This window comes from Neolamprologus multifasciatus, chromosome 19, assembly GCF_963576455.1.
Source record: "Neolamprologus multifasciatus chromosome 19, fNeoMul1.2, whole genome shotgun sequence".
Lineage (NCBI taxonomy): Eukaryota > Metazoa > Chordata > Actinopteri > Cichliformes > Cichlidae > Neolamprologus > Neolamprologus multifasciatus.
Genome location: NC_140457.1, coordinates 30,184,427 through 30,201,098, shown reverse-complemented (window position 1 = coordinate 30,201,098; position 16,672 = coordinate 30,184,427). Strand labels below are relative to the sequence as shown.

Below are 16,672 nucleotides of genomic sequence, written 5' to 3'. Positions count from 1 at the left end.
CTTGTGATGTTGTTCTGACTTCCACTTTGCGCACCTTCCCATCACTACTTGGAAAGGTGGTAGTGACCAACCCCATCGGCCACTCGTTACGAGATAACTGCTTCTGTTTGAGCAACACTACATCACCCACTTGTAAGTTGCGACATGCTACTTGCCACTTGCGTCTTGGCTGCAGAGTGTGTAGGTATTCATTTCTCCATCGGGTCCAGAATTCATCAGCAAGTGCCTGTACTCGTCTCCACTGGCACTTCAAAAGTTCTTTTCCAACAAACTCGCCAGCTGGAGGTGGTACACCAGGTTTCTGCATTACTATCATAGCGGGAGTCAGCAGCAGTGGTGAAGAAGGATCGGAGGAAACTGGGATCAATGGCCTTGCATTGATTATAGCAGACACCTCTGCCATCAAGGTACAGAGCACTTCATGAGTCAGGGAACTGTGTTTACCGTGAGACAACATGGAGTCCAGTATCCTCCTGGTTACACCAATCATGCGCTCCCACACACCTCCCATATGCGAGGCATGTGGAGGGTTGAACTCCCATGTACAGCCGTGTTCGTAGAGGTATCTCAGGATCTTGTCTTGACTCTGATCATCTTGTCTTATTCCTAATTCAGAACATGCTCCAACAAAGTTTGTACCACAGTCTGACCTCAGCTGCTTCACAGGCCCTCTTAAAGCAAAAAGTCTGCGTAGTGCATTGATGCAGCTACTTGAGTCCATGGACTCAATGACTTCTATATGCACAGCCCTGGTACTCATGCATGTGAAAAGGATCGCCCATCGCTTACTCTGAGCTGCTCCACCTCGAGTTCTTCGGGTGATTACCTCCCACGGACCAAAAACATCCAACCCTACATATGTAAAGGGAGGAGACATGCTCAGACGTTCTGGGGGAAGGTCGGCCATTTTCTGGACTTCCAGTTTTCCTCTCAGCTTTCGGCAGACAATACAGGAATGGATCACAGAGCTAATCAACCTTCTGCCAGCAATAATCCACAGGCCTTCCGCTCTGATTGCCCCTTCTGTAAACTGTCGTCCTTGATGTTTTATCTTTTCATGGTAATGGGTCACTAGCAATTTGGTCACATGATTCTGTTTTGGGAGAATGATTGGATTTTTCATTCCAAGACTAACAGTGGAGTGTTTCAGACGTCCACCAACCCGTAAAAGACCGTTGCACATGAAAGGGTCTAGCTTGAGGATTGTGCTTGTCTTTGAAATTGCTCTATTCTCTTGCAGTGCAACATACTCTTCTGGATAAGCGTCCCTTTGGACTAACCTAAGTATGGTCAGCTTTGCTGCCTCCAGTTCTTCTGGAGTATGAAGTTTGTTGCACACATGCCATCCTCTACATGTCTTTGGGGGGTTGGTACTGAATGATTGAGTCTGGTGGCTGAAGAAGGCAACTGCTCTCAGTAAAGACCTCCAGGTGGAGAAGCGTTGGAACCTATTTGAAGTCAACTTACCCTCGGTTATATGGGTAGCACAGGATGTCAGCTGTGGTCTTACCTCCACATCTGCATCTGGTTCCACCAGCTCAAAGAGCTCATGTGTTTCAGCCACAGGAGGCTTGTGAAGAAAATCTGGACCTGTAAACCACATAGTCTCTCCAAGCCGAGATGCTGGGACCGATCTGGTGGCTAGGTCAGCTGGATTCTGATCTGTTGGCACGTAGTGCCACTGCTGAGGAGAAGTTGTCTGTCGAATTCAGTGAACACGATTGTGCACATACACATAGAATCGTTTAGAATCATTGTGGATGTATCCGAGAACCACCTTGCTGTCACAGAAAAACTTCACAGTATCAGGTTTAAGATCGAGTTCCCTGAGGATTAGTTCTGCCACTTCGACGGCCAGCACTGCCCCACAGAGTTCCAGGCGAGGGATTGTGGGCTCTGGTTTAGGAGCTAGCTTGGCTTTCCCAAGTACAAAGCCAACTCGACACTGTCTGTCTGTAGTGATGACTTTCAGGTAAGCTACTGCTCCTATGGCCCAGTTTGAGGCGTCAGAAAATACACACAGCTCAGTATACATGGCAGTGGAGAGGGACTGTTGTATGTAGGCACGAGGAAGCTGAAGATTACTTAAATCCTGTAGTGATCTTCTCCATGTTTCCCATTCATTTAACTTGTTTGTGGGAAGTTCTGTATCCCAGTCGCATATGTCAGCTGAAAGTTCCCTTAGTAGTGCTCGTCCTCGGATGGTCACTGGAGCAGCCAAGCCCAGTGGGTCGAAGAGGCTGTTAACTGTCGATAGCACTCCTCGGCGAGTGAAGGGTTTGTCGTCAGCTGCAACCTTGAATGTGAAGGTGTCAGAATCTATCCTCCAGCACAGACCAAGGCTTCTTTGTGCTGGGAGAACTTCCTCATTTAGCGCCAAGTCTTTTAAACCTGTAGCCAGATCTTCAGGGGTGAAAGCCCGCATCACTTTGATACTGTTGGAGGCAATCTTATGCAGTTTAAGATTAGATTCTGCCAGTGATGCTTGAGTGCGCTTGAAAAGGTCAATAGCCTCTGCTTCTGTCGAGAGAGAGATCAGTCCGTCGTCCACATAAAAGTGTCTCTCCACAAACTGGCGTGTGTCGGGTCCGTATTTGTGCTCACCCTCTTGGGAAGCTTTTCGAAGTCCATATATAGCGACTGCAGGTGAAGGGCTATTCCCAAACACATGCACGCGCATGCGGTATTCCACTACTTCCTTTGTCAGGTCATGATCTTTGTGCCAAAGAAATCTTAGATAATTTCTGTGGTCCTCTCTCACCATGAAACCATAGAACATCTGTTGGATGTCGGCTGTCACAGCAACAATGTCCTTTCTGAACCTGAGCAGCACTCCTAACAGGGAGTTATTTAGGTCAGGGCCTGAGAGCAGGACATCGTTAAGAGAAATGCCACTTTCTTGTGCGCTTGAGTCAAATACCACACGTATTTGATCGGGTTTTTGGGGGTGGAAGACCCCAAAAATGGGTAAATACCAACATTCTTCATGTCCTTGGAGAGAAGGTGCCTTCTCAGCGTGCCCATTTTCGAAGAGCTTCTTCATGAACGCGATGAACTGCTCTTTCATTTTAGGATTTTTGCCCAATGTGCGATCCAGACAGTGGAGACGAGACAAGGCTTGAGCACGGTTGTTTGGTAGGCGTGGTCTGGGCGACCTGAATGGCAGAGGAGCAACCCAGCTGTTTTGTTCATTCTGACAGAACTCCTTCTGCATGATGTCCAGAAAGCTCTCGTCTTCAAACGACAAAGCCGGTTCGTTATCACATGTCTGTCTTGTGAATACGCTTACCCCAAGTTTTTCCTCAGAAGGCATGTTGATGGAGCCATAACTGGACAGGCAAGGGTAAATATCGGGTCTTTGCTCCCCGCCATACGCCATCTTTTCTTTCACAGATATTTCATTCTGACATGGCACCATGAAAGATGGACGTCCATTCGGCAGGACACTAGTCTTATAGACAGCTACAGTAGGCTTGTGTGCCCTGTTGATGCAAACTTCCCCAACTATCACCCATCCCAAATCCAACTGCTGGGCAAAGGGAGCATTGTGGGGGCCGTTAATTTGTTGCCTTACTTTGTGCACACGTATGAGATCTCTTCCCAGTAAGATCAAAATCTGTGCTTCGGGATCTATCTCGGGAATGTAAGGCACTATGGGCATCAAATGGGCATGGGAACGCGCAACCTCTGGTGTGGGGATTTCAGACCTGTTGGTCATGATGTCATTACATTCAATGAGTGGAGGTAAGTCTAAGCACACTTCACCGTCTAAAGCCTCAATCTGGAAACCGACTGCCTTTCTCCCTGTCATCTCAGTAGTACCAGCGCATGTCTTCAGCAAGTACGGGGAAAGGTTGCTACTGATCCCAAAGAGTTGGAAAAACTCAGATTTGGCTAGCGAGCGATTGCTCTGGTCATCAAGGATGACATACATCTTGACTGAGTGCTCTCGTTGTCCCTTTGGGAAAACTCGCACCAGGCAGATCTTAGCACAAGATCGTTCAAGGAGACCATCTCCACAGACTTCAGTGCACTTTGAGGTTACCTCTGTTGTGGAGTTGTTTCGCTGGTCTGTATCTGACACTGATGCAGGAGGCGACGCTTCTGGGAGAGTAGTCTCTGGATGAAGAGCAGTGCAGTGCTTATCACTCTCACATTCATTGCACTTTAGGTTCATGTGACATTCCCTTGCAACATGAGTAACTGAACAGCACCTAAAGCAGCGTCTGTGGTCCTTTAATAACTTCTTCCGTTCCATGAGTGGTTTCGCTTTAAAGACCCTACATTTTTCCAGAGGGTGGGGTTTGTTGTGAAGTGGACAGTACTTAGCAAGATCATTTGCGCCTCTTCCATCTGTTTCTTCTCTATGTCTGGAGCTTGGATTAGCTACTGTAGACACATTTGTCTTTCGAACGGCTATTGCAGTTCTCCCACCATCATGATTTGCCATGGGTTTTTCATTTCGATTATAATAACGGCTGCTGTTTGTCAAAACAAAACTGGGATCGTTCCTAGACTTGGCTTCACTGTTGACAAAATCCACAAAAAAGGCAAATGGGGGAAAGCATACCCTATGCTGTTCTTTATACCTTGAACCAGCGGAGAGCCATTTCTCTTGCAAGTTCACTGGCAGCTTTTCGACAATGGGGTTAATGCCTCTTGGAGTATCCAAGTAACTAAGACCTGGTAGATAACCATCTTCCTTGGCTGCCAAAAGCTCCATCAGTAGGTCACTCAATTCCCTTAGTTTTATGTTTTCTCTCAACGTGAGGCGAGGGAAGCAGTCCAGTCGCTTAAAGAGAGCACACTCTATCACTTCTGGGGTTGCATAACATTCTTGAAGTCTCAACCATGACAAATTGAGCGCAGTTTCAGGGTTAGTGATATGAGCAGCACGGATCCTTTTTACATGTTCTGATGATTCTTTGCCAAGCCATTTTACTAGTAGATCTAACTCTTCACTGGCTGTCAGCTCCAAATCCTGAATGGTGCTGAGGAAGGATGACTGCCAAGCTCTGTAGCCTTCTGGCTGATCATCAAATTTAGTGAGACCTGTGGTTACTAATTCCCTGCGTGCCAGATACTTTGCAAAGTCTAACATGCCTGTAGATGGAGTCTGAGAGTTTTGCTGTATGCTGATCCTTTGAGAAGTATCTGAATGCCTTATGTGTGCACTGCGTTCTGAAGATGCCTTACAAAAATAGCGAGGGCTCAATGGAGTGGACTGAGGCAAGAATGGCTGCTGTCCTGTAGTTGGCTGATGCTCACTTAGCTGTGAGTAACCAGGGTTTGTGGATAAAGTGTGATGTTCTACGTTGCATTCTGGGAGTTCTTGTTTTGTTGACAGCGATGCTTTCTTAACATAGATGGGACTCAGTGTGGCTTGAGAATCTATGGCAGGTTTAAAACTGATTTGAGCTTGATCTTCGAGGTATGCCTCGGTTTGCTGTTTTATGGAGAAAGGTGAGATGCCACTCCTGTTGCTGTGTATATCATCACAGTCTATGGCTGCTGCTGCTTCTAAAACCTCAGCCTCAGCAACAGCAATGGCAGCTGCTTTTTCAAGTTCCAATGCTTCTAGGTCTGCCTCAAGAGTAGCCTTTTCTAAATCCAACTTGGCCTTTTGTTTTTTTATTTCGAGCTCCCTCTGTGCAAATGTGGCCCTGGTGCGTGCAGCTTCAGCGATAGCTCTGGCTTTTGCAGCGGCGCTGGCTACTGAATGCTTTGAAGAAGAGGTGCGCTTGGAGCTGGAGACTGATGACACTTTGTCGTCCATTTTGGCATCCATAACTATGCTGGAGAATCCCTCTGACAAATATAGTCTTTCACTGTACTGTTCTCTCTATGTGTTAAACTCCCTGAGTGTGAACATAGATAAACAGCCAGCCAAACTCCTTTTCAAGAGCCAGGAAGGTGAGCGTACTTGCTCCTTTAATGACTCCAAACATAGCAATCATCTTGCACTGACATCATTGAACTGGAGTGAAACTAGAAAAACACATAATACAAAACTCTTAATCGACTGTCATATAATCAGCAGGTAAATATATTCAGGCACTTACACAGGAGACTATGAAATAAGTATACTGTAGATATGCAAACTGATACTACTACAAAGAAAAACAAGCAGTTAGTGGGTGAGCGTACACTTGTATCATTAGCTCAGAAGCTACACCCTATAACTTCACTTCAAAGAAAGTACAAAATAATGTCTCAAAACACCCTATTATTAATTGCTTAACATACAAAGAACTGACAGAACTTACGACTATTGCTTTCTGAAGGACTCCTTTGAAGGATTGCTTTGGATTCCACATGAATGATTACAAAGGTGTAGCCATGCTTTTCCCACTGTTCTCTGCATTTCCTGCTTCCTGTCTATGCACATGTCGAAATAAAAGCCTTCCTGTCTATCCAGATGTCAAAATAAAAGATTCACAATTTTCTGATGTATAACAATAGAAACACCTTACACTTATTTGTGTCATTAGCATATGAACATATTGAAAACAGAACAGCCGCCCCTCCCTGAGCCTGGTTCTGCCGGAGGTTTCTTCCTGTTAAAAGGGAGTTTTTCCTTCCCACTGTCGCCAAAGTGCTTGCTCATAGGGGGTCATATGATTGTTGGGTTTTTCTCTGTATCTATGAAGCGCCTTGAGGCGACTTTTGTTGTGATTTGGCGCTATATAAATAAAATTGAATTGAATTGAACATGTTGAACTATGCATTTGACAAAAAAAGAATCTTGAATCTTACTATTCACATGTGCTATGTCCTGCCAAATTAGACGGCACAGGTTTAGGCTGCGCGAAGAAGTGTCTTTGTTTCGCAAGAAGCAAAAAGAGTGAAAAATTTGTATCGTTACATTCAGTTTGAGGGCTACGACAAAAAAATATATATATTTGTTTTCATGTGGTGTCGGACGTGTCGCGCTGGGGACACTGACACCAAGACCCAAACCCCATCTCCTGGCAGCGGGCAATGGTGCTGCTCGTGGCGGGCAAAGGTGCTGCTGGTGGGCCGCTGGAGCTGTTCACAACGCCCCCTGGACACACAACTTTCTCTGATTCCCAGTAACATAAATGTTCATGTTCATCCTTCTAAAATAAATGTTTTTCTGATGTGATCTTGTATTGTTATTTAGACAATTTCTATTTTATTTTAGAGCAAAACAAGGTAATAAGCATTTGGTGTATGCAAAAAAATGATAAACCTGATATGACATTTAGTGTGCTCCTGCACAAAAAATAATAATGGATCAAAATGAATGTTGGTGCCAATGTTTGGACCATCTAAAGGCCTAATTATAATAACAATCAAATATTACTTCAAATGTATTTTATGAAAAATATTTAAGTTTTTATTTTTTTTCTGTTAAAAAGCAGGGCGCTCATGTACCCAAACTGGTATTTAAAGGGTTAAAACAATGAAAATATAATTAAAAACAAACACAGTCTCTAACTTTGGGACATCAATTTTGTCCCCAAGCATTGCTAAACAGTGAGGCTGAAGGTCCACTGGGACAGACGAGCATTAAACACAGACACACACAAACAGCACATACCCACAATTCCTCCCACATCAAACAGTGTGGACAGATCTCCAGCCTTTTTGGCATCCAGGTGAGCTGAAACACACAAACACAGAGTCTATTATGTCAGTTCTCCTTCTTCAGCAGTCTGCTGACAGTCTGACACATGAGTGGACTGCTCACTGTAGAATATCCTGAGGACAAAACATCTGCTGTGTGATCTGTGAGAAGCCTGTCCAACTCTGCCACACTCTGTATCAGCCTCTTTCAGTTTAACATACTGGTTTTATATCTACATAACCCAGTTACTACATTACAAACAGACAATAGAAAAGTCTTTAACTGTGTTATATTACATGCTGACAATGTTTCTGTGGATTAATTACAAATGAAACCAGAAGGTCACAGTAACTCATGAAGCTCAAGGTCTACCACAGTTTACATGTTTAAGGACTGAAAGAACGTTTTGTTGTCACTGCTGGCTGTACTGCACAAACAATGAGAAGTCAAGGGGGCTTGCATTCATATTCAGAACAACTTAATCTTGTTTCACTGACCAACACTCTGGGACAAGTCTTAACAGCTGTGGACGGCTTTAATGCCTTGCCCATTCATAAGCTCATTGGTCGTTGAGTAACAAAAACAAGTTTCATGCAGCACCCAAAGAAACCAAAATGAATCCATCTTCACACAGTCCTATAGATTTCTCTTTTTCCAGTGTGAACTGGCCTTTGTTGACCAAACCAGGCTCATAAAAACTGTTCAGTTTATGTAAGGACCTGGCTGACTGTCTGCTCTCACACCTACAGGACATTATCAGTATTACCTATTGTTTTTAACAACACATCTAGTATGTATTAAATTGCAGCACAGTAGCCAAACTTTGAACTTATGGTTTCACCATCCTTAATGACTACAGCTCCTTCACCCTTACTTATTAAATGATGCCTTATCTACGCCCTCACAATGTTCTTGTAACTTATACATTGTGTAAGTAGTGGGTTTTTTTATATTGTTGTTTTTAAACTTGTCACTTTCTTGCACCTATGTGGTCTTGTTAGCTAATTTCACTGCACAATGACAATAAAAGAAGTTCAAATGTTTCTATTGACTGATGTCATGTTTTTTGACAGGATAAATACTGCTGTAAACACTACTCCAGTCTCTCAGTTGGCCAATATTTTTGCAGATTTTCTTTTGCCAATTTATCCATAATTCAGTGTCCTGCTTCAGATAGCCAACGTATAAATTTAGACATATTGGACGTCTGTCAATGTAATCTGTTTTTTTAATCCACAGTCAAAATCTATGCATGAAGTCGTGCCTGAGGGGTTTCTATGTGCTCCTCACCTGCTTTGGTGATGTACAGCGGCAGCCAGAAGAGGAAAGTATAGCTGACCAGCTTAGCAAACAGCAGACACAGAGAGAACTCCACCACTCCCTGCAGACAAACAAACGCACACAGTAATCAGACTTACTTCATAAGTTACGTTAGATCTGCCTCAGCTTGCAACTCAGATAACTGCAAGCTAATCACTCCAAAAGCTGTCCAAATATAAGCCTTTCAGTGTTGTTTCTTTCTCACTTTGAGAGAAAAGATCTAAAAACCAGAGCAACTAAACAAGATGATTCTTCTGAATTGATTTTCTATCTTAAAGCACTTACACAACAATCTTACACATCCTGCTCTTACTTAGAGCATCACTCTTAAAACAACATCAAAAGACTTTTGCCTGATAGGAGACTTGGTCAGACTTTGTTGCAGTGAAAGCATCAGAGTGATGCAGGTGATGGACACAGGTTTGCATGTGTGACTTACGGGTATCCGTAGCACTCCCATGAAGCTGATGGCAGACGGCTCCGACTCACTCTTCACCACCACAACCGGCTGCATGGGGATGCGCTCGCTCTCTCTAGGCAACAGGAGCTCTGTCGTAGCTCTGAGGGAGAGAGCAGAGCAAAGATCTGTACCCATACCCAGACCACCGGACAGCTGAAGAACAAAGGGGACCCCGAGCGGTCAGCACTGACAGTACTTAGACTGGACTTTTGTTTCATAAATAAAATTACAAAAACAAATAAATAAATGGAAAAGAGTGAACTTAGTCAACCTGCAATTTAAGACCAATTATTGAAAGATTCTCCTTTCTAATTAAATAACCAAGGAATATTTCTCCCCTTCAGATGGTACAGACCAACACACGTTGTGTGTATGTGAAGTATAACTGTACGATTATGTCAGCAGTTTGGTGTAGATGAGCACGGTTTGCCAGCAGTGCATTCATGTAAAGGACCTGAGGATAAAACTCCCACTGATAAGTTTTGAAAGAACAGGAGCTGGAAAACCTCGCCCAACTACCTTCCAAACAAGGAGAAAAAAAGGAGAAAAATAGAAACCCTGCGGCTGAATCCGAATGTCCTGATTTTTCTCTTATTTGCAAACTTGCTTTCTAAAACTAAGTCTGTGCAGACACACTGTGCTCTGCAGGGTAGGACTCGCTTTGATGACACTGTACAGATGTGGATAAGTACTATATTTAAATTCAAACATCTCCTTACATTAATACTAAAAAAAAATCATGGTCATCAGTCAGAGCTCCTTGTTGCAGTCAGAGTGTGCTTGACTGCAACCCCCCATCACCTTTAATGCTGACCCTTTCTGCCTCCTTAGTAGAGTGGTTAAAACACGAGTTCACCCTAAGCATTCTTCAGCGCTCCAGTCATTCCTCATGTCCAGACATTTGGATTCAGCCTAGCAGTGATTTCACCCAGCATCCAAAGCTCTGACCACCAGCAGAGATCTCTGAAGAACTGACCTTCCTGTTTTGAATACTATCCTTGTAATAATAGCAGACCTGAATGGATTACAATGACATAATAGAACATGTTTCTGTGGTGCTGCATGACAATCGGTCTTATTAGATGCACAAATTCATTTCTTGCTTCCAAAATGTGGCCTGTACAGTTTATTGTTCAACAGTCTGAAATGTGCCACTTAGAAACTTTTAAAGTTTTATTTGAACATGGACAGAAGGCTGATTTTGTTCTAGAGTAAAGCAAAAAGATTACAAGCTTATAATCTTGTAATCTTCTAGTCTGATCGATGATAGATGTTTGGAAATACAGTACATGCAGTCCACACACACAACATACTTGGTGATTAGTTCAGTGGTGCGTGCGTAGGATTGGTTATCCATCATGACCATGTGATGTGTGATGGAATAAGGCGTGGCCTTACAGTAAGTACAGTAAATAATCTCAGTTTTAAGTTAAACTGTGAGACACACCTGATTTTTGTTGTCCTTGTACTGTAGATACACCTCTGTGTGTCCGTTCACTCCATTCCAACTCTTGCTTGGGACCTAATCAAAGAGAGACATTCACAGCTAAACAGGGCTGCTGATTGATAATTCAAATGCAAATAAAAATAAAATACTTTTTCCTTCATTTCCACATTTAATTATAAATGACTGAGAATGAGTGAAAATGAAAATGAATGAGTTAATATTACACTGAAATATTATTCATGCTTAATGAACCAAACTAGTCTTCAATATAAGAAATTAAAACAAACAAAAATTGTGTACTTACAGTCTTGCCTAGAGATGAATTTTGTGTATAGATGGTTTTTAGGTCATTAGGATCTGAAGAATGAAAACAGTACCATCAGGTTAATACAACATAATCCATTTACAGCTATAAAGTCCATTCTTCAAAGAGCCAACGTACTGAAAAGACAATCACAGGAAGCAGACTGCCTCAGCTAACTGAATCTAAATGCATTCATTTCATTTGATAGCAAACATTCTTTGAGCAATGAATGTGTGCGCTTAGAAAAACAAGAAACTCCTTATAACACTCATCAGAAAAACATGATGAAGCTGTACTTACGCTCAATGAGAAAGAGAAAGCAAACCACGCCCATGATGATGAGCCCTGGTACGATGAAGGACATGCCCCAGTTGGAGGAGACCCAGTAGCCGGCAATCAGAGAGCCCAAGATGTTTCCCACTGAAGTGTGAGAGTTCCACAGTCCCATGATGAGTCCACGCCTGACCCAGAAACAGAGACCTTCGGTTCATACAGTGCTGACGCTGACAGAGATACAGTCTGCTCCACAAGTATTTGGGCAGTTGTTTGGGTTTTTTTGATGCATGCTGAACTTTCCAGGTAAGGAAATCCTAGGATATTTGGAAAGAGTTTTACCCTCCGTATGCCCCCACAGTTGAAGCAGTTAAGACATGACTAAAGTAAGGACATGTATTCAAAGATCAATTGCTATTTAACTCCTGTGGACAGATATTTCTGCTCTTTTCAGCTGTGCAGACGAGAAGAAATGCGCTTTCGCTGAAGGGTGGCTGGCTTCTCCCTTAGAGACAGGGTGAAGAGCGCAGCAGTTCAAGGGGCTCAGAGTAGAGCTGCTCTCCTCCACATGAAAAGTTGATGTAGTTTGGGCATCTGACTGGGATGCCTACTGAGTTAGGGGTTCCAGGCATGTCATACTGGGAAGAGGCCTCAGGGTATACCCAGGACATGCTGGAGAGATTATATCTCTTCACTGACATGCTAATTTGAGTTCCCCTGGCTAAGTGGAAGAAAATAGATGGATGGATCTTGTTCGGTCATAAAGTCCAACTTTTTATTTCTTTTGTTCTGCTAACAGCCAGTGTGCATTATACAGCCAGGAATTCTTAGACATTACCTTCCCTTTCCAAACCAGTTGCCGATACAGGTCACCACACTAGGCCAACCAGTGGTCTGAACCAAGCCATTGGCCACCTGCAAAATGACAAGAAGGTGAATCACTGTACAGAACAGTTTGTTGTTATGCATTCCTTACAGGGTCACATGTGCACTTCCTCTGTATAAACATACACAATGGCAAGTTTATTGCTACATAAACTTGTCATTGTGCATTTTCGTGTGCATATCCACTTACACTCCTATGTGTACTGGAGAGTCCTTGTATAAGTAGGAGTCGTAGTAATGTCTCTGAGCCAAGTCAGTGTCATGTGAGGTTGTACCTCACCGTCCAGCAGCTCAGTGCTGCGGACAGTGAGGTCCATATCTGGGATGAGATCCCCAGGATATCACCCACTGCTTCATTAGGAGCAGGCCTTGATGTGGACTAGCCTGCCATGTTATTTTTACACTTTTTTCACTTTCATTGTTTCTTTAAATTTATCCCTCTGTAGGTTTATAATTGTCATTTTCATCAAACGAAGTCTTTTAATTCCTATTCATACCCAGTCTATATCAGTACAGACATATCTGATGTTCTTTTTCTTTACTATTGAGCTCTGATGTGTGTTAACGTGTTACTTTAATTTTTTGAGCGGTGTAAATGAACATATCATCCTATAAAATGATCATCCTGCACCTCACCTGGACAAATATATAGAAGCTCAGGTTGTTGATGTTGTAGATGTAGCCAAGCCCAAATAGACAAGTGAACACACCGCTGGCCAGCATGCCCACTGTGAGGTACAGACGAATGGGCAGGCGCTCCCCGATAATGCCGCTAGATGGATGCACAGTGATGACATCATATTAACCATCACACATTTCAGCACATAAAGTAGTTGAAATATTTGAGAGTTACTGAGAAAAAAAAGTTCTGTTGTGGTTTTTGGGGTTGGATAAAGAGGATAAATACACCGAATCAACAATTATCATTTTATTCTGGCAACTTGCTAAATTAGTGGTCATAACACACTCACTCCAGCGGTATATGTCAAGGGGCTGCGGAAGGACAGACTGGGAATTGTTAGATCGATGGAAAAATGGAAAACATGCTGGACTTCAGTGAAACCACAGCACATATAATGATGGAGGAATATGTAGGAATTATTGACACAAACAGACCAGAGAATTTTTAATAATCCGACTAATAACGGTGGGTGGCAGATGGTTAGTATTGCTGCCTCATAGCAAGAAGGTGCCTTATTCAAATCCACTGGCCAGCTGCGGCCTTCCCTCTTCATCACCAGTTCACATTTACTGTGTAAAATCATTTCCTCCTCCACACCTTGCCATCTTACCTCAAGTACATTCCAATTGCGTAAGCACACAGAAAGGAGTAGTCCATGGCTCCCAGCAGCTGTTTGTAATTGCTTTTATCTGTAAATATGGGGAACAGGTGTTTAATTCAGGACAGCACATCAGGTTTTGTTTATCTGCGAGGTTTTTACTAATTGCTCGACACATTCATCTATGTTTTGCATGCATGAGTATTAAGAAACCTGCTGTTGATGATGCTGTGGCCTTTAGTGTAAACTTGTAACATTATAAACATTCGAAAAAGATGAAAAAATCTCAAGATAACACAGACCAAAAGGTTTCCAGCCGCAGTCGACATCTGTGTGGAGAGATAGCAGGGAGGGCTGCTGGCTGCTGCTGGATGCAATGATGGCTGCTTCACTGACAGCTGAGCAGTTCTTATGAAGCTCACTCTGTAAGCACAAAACCATTAAGCCACACAGAAAACACAGGAAGAAGAAACAGGGGTCTTTACTGTGATTAGGTAACTGTTTAAGAGGTGAGAATTTCAAAAACAAAAATGTTAATGAATATCTCAAATCAAGCATCTAACAGTTTCAAGATTCAAAATAAAAAAAGTAGCAGCTGAGAGTTTTTCAGTTTATCTAGACTCAGTCTGCCAGTTAAAGGTCTCCAGTTTTCTGAGGTTCTTGGACACACGGAGCCACACACTGCTCTTCTGAGGTGTGTTTAGCATCACTTTCCTGATGTGGAAACCATCCTGCTCACTTCTCTGGCAGCTTGATTGTTTAATTGAATATAGTCTTCCCTGTTCCACTGGCATAGTCTTTCCTGCCCTTCACTAAAAAATCTGAAAGATCTTTCTTCTCACGAAGCCTTTTCTCCCTGACTCCATGATGGTCACAGTAGAGAAAGAAATATTTATGCGTTACCATAGCGACCAGAGCGCATTAAGGGGCAGAAAGGAGGATGTAACTCTCAATGTTGTTGGTGCATTTCAGGAGGACGCTGCTAATAAAGTTATTACACAGTGAATTCACGCTTATTATTATATTTACAGAATACCACCGTTTGTGTCTCGGTCGTATCATTTTATTTTGTTGTATTTATCTGCAACACCTTAAAGGCCGGTCCGTGAATATATTGTCTGACATTAAACCAGTCGGTGGTGCCAAGAAGGTTGGGGACCGCTGCTGTAGAGCACAGCACTCAGCGTCTACTCCGTCTTTGTCCCACCTCCGTTGATTTTCTGCATTGAGTTCTTTCACAAATTTGTCCCGGGTCCAGACTGCATCCATTCCAGTTCAGTGTTCTTTCTTACTGGGATTACAAATCAAGCTCCTTTGCTACCTCTTTTAGCTTTCTCCTGTTCTATTCTTTGGGGGAGATTTGGACAGAGCCCAAGGCTGCGGGTGTTTATTAGGACAATGTACACCAGCTGGTCGTAACCAGCGATGGCTGTAAACAAGCTGTGATGGAGCACAGACTGGAATGATGAGTTTATTTTGGCCGTGTGTATATGTATACGTAGGTCTTGACATATAAATAATTGCTACAAACATCTGAGATTTGCTATTTCTTCAAAGTGTTCTTTTAATTTTTTGGAGCAGTGTACAAACATCGCACAACAGTGCAGCACCTATTAGTACAATCATTGATGCCATGTACTGTTTCTGGAATACCATATCTTACCTTGACAATACTAATTGGTTTCCTGGACAGGTGGAAACTGGTGTAGAGCAAGAAGGTTAGGATGAAGGTGAGAGCTCTGTACCTGAAGGGAGAGAACACAGGAAGGCAGCTCTGAGAAATGAGGGAGCTCATAACATGGAGACCACAGGTTTGAGATGGCCATAATTATGAGTCATCTGCACTACCCCAGATACAGTGGGTTACAAAAAAGATGTAACTGACACCAAACTCACAATTTTGAATTCCCCCAGGGAAATTATACTTAACAAAAGGATGGTGGGGCTGTGTTCATGTAGCACAGCCCCCCGCTGTGAGAGTAACAGTGTCACAGTGCTTTATTTTTTGCTTAAATGCTTTCTAGCTGTTACCAACAAACTCACACCTTGATGGGGCATTGTGGAGTTCAGTATCTGGCCTATGTGGTCTGGAGGAGCAGAGTATCAAACCTTTCTTCAGACTGTTGGGGATGAGGGTGGAGAGGTGCAGGTAACTTGGCCAGTGCCATTTCTCTTCTTTGTTTAATAATAGACTGTTTGAAGAACAGGGGTACAGTGCACTTAGAGATGGACAGGCTGAAAAACACCATGTATACAGTAGCTGGCTGGTTGGAGTGAATTAAAAAAAAAAATAGACTTAATAAGTGAGCACAATTACAATACAATAAAGAACACGTAATTGTTATAACTTATTATTATTATTATTATATTAGCTGTTGGATGATATTTGTCAACTTGTGTTAAGTAATCATGGAAACAGTAAATCAGTCATCACTGTGTGCAGTGTGCTTACATTTGTGGTGGAGGAGAGTAAAAGTGCTACTCTAATGGTTATACATGAATCTATTCGGTCACCCAGTCTGCTGACTGGTGACTGTCATTGGTGGCAGTAACAGTATCAGTCATCTAGCATTAGCCTATGGAGTCGACCGCCCAGCCCAAGTTTAAACATTGTTGCAATTGTTGTATTTTTAGATGTTATTTTACAAAGAAAGTCCACATCTCAAACTGTAAAATGCACAAAGGTTCACTGCAGACATTTTGTGGCCCTACAAGGAAATGTTGCAAACTGATTTGATGCCCCACACCTAGCTGACCAACGCTACAACATATGTAAATAAACAGGCAAAAGTATCGTGAAATATTTTGGCAGATTAAAAATCTCTTTTCCAAGAGAGACCTGGCATCAACTGATTAAATGTATCATGTGTTACAATAAGCAGGAGGAACCAACAAATTCTATTACATCCTGTAACAGAATCCTGATATCCTGTACCTGGATTGTGTACTTTACTGTTTGCGTTACCTCAGTCATATTCACTCTCGTCTTTGCTCACACATGTCTGACTTGAGTGTAAGGTCATTTCTAAGCAGAGGCTGGCACAAGACAGAAAGTCAAATGCAGTCAAATGAGACGTGAGAGAAGGTGTGGCTGTGCCCAAAATTCACATTT

At 42.8% G+C, this 16,672-nt stretch overlaps 2 protein-coding genes across 2 annotated transcripts; both read right to left on the bottom strand.

The window, feature by feature from the left end:
* Window positions 1-689: 689 nt before the first annotated feature.
* On the bottom strand, window positions 690-6,414 carry LOC146496829 (uncharacterized). The gene is made up of 2 exons (XM_085143115.1): window positions 6,267-6,414; window positions 690-5,988 (listed from the first exon to the last, which is right to left on the bottom strand). The coding sequence occupies exon 2, from the start codon at window positions 5,786-5,788 to the stop codon at window positions 1,709-1,711; it is 4,080 nt and encodes a 1,359-aa protein (XP_084999241.1). The 5' UTR covers window positions 5,789-5,988; window positions 6,267-6,414; the 3' UTR covers window positions 690-1,708.
* An 814-nt stretch (window positions 6,415-7,228) lies between these two features.
* On the bottom strand, window positions 7,229-15,838 carry LOC146496828 (glucose-6-phosphate exchanger SLC37A1-like; the record flags this gene model as incomplete). Its single annotated transcript, XM_085143118.1, has 13 exons — window positions 7,229-7,627; window positions 8,882-8,972; window positions 9,351-9,469; window positions 10,344-10,386; window positions 10,819-10,893; window positions 11,123-11,175; window positions 11,423-11,583; window positions 12,234-12,310; window positions 12,917-13,052; window positions 13,573-13,651; window positions 13,863-13,983; window positions 15,224-15,305; window positions 15,606-15,838. Coding segments are annotated over 13 exons (1,404 nt in total), but the record flags the coding sequence as incomplete, so codon positions are not given.
* Window positions 15,839-16,672: the final 834 nt, after the last annotated feature.

Excerpts from the sequence above, each read along its gene's own strand:
- LOC146496829 (XM_085143115.1), bottom strand. The coding sequence starts at position 5,788 with ATGGATGCCAAAATGGACGACAAAGTGTCATCAGTCTCCAGCTCCAAG.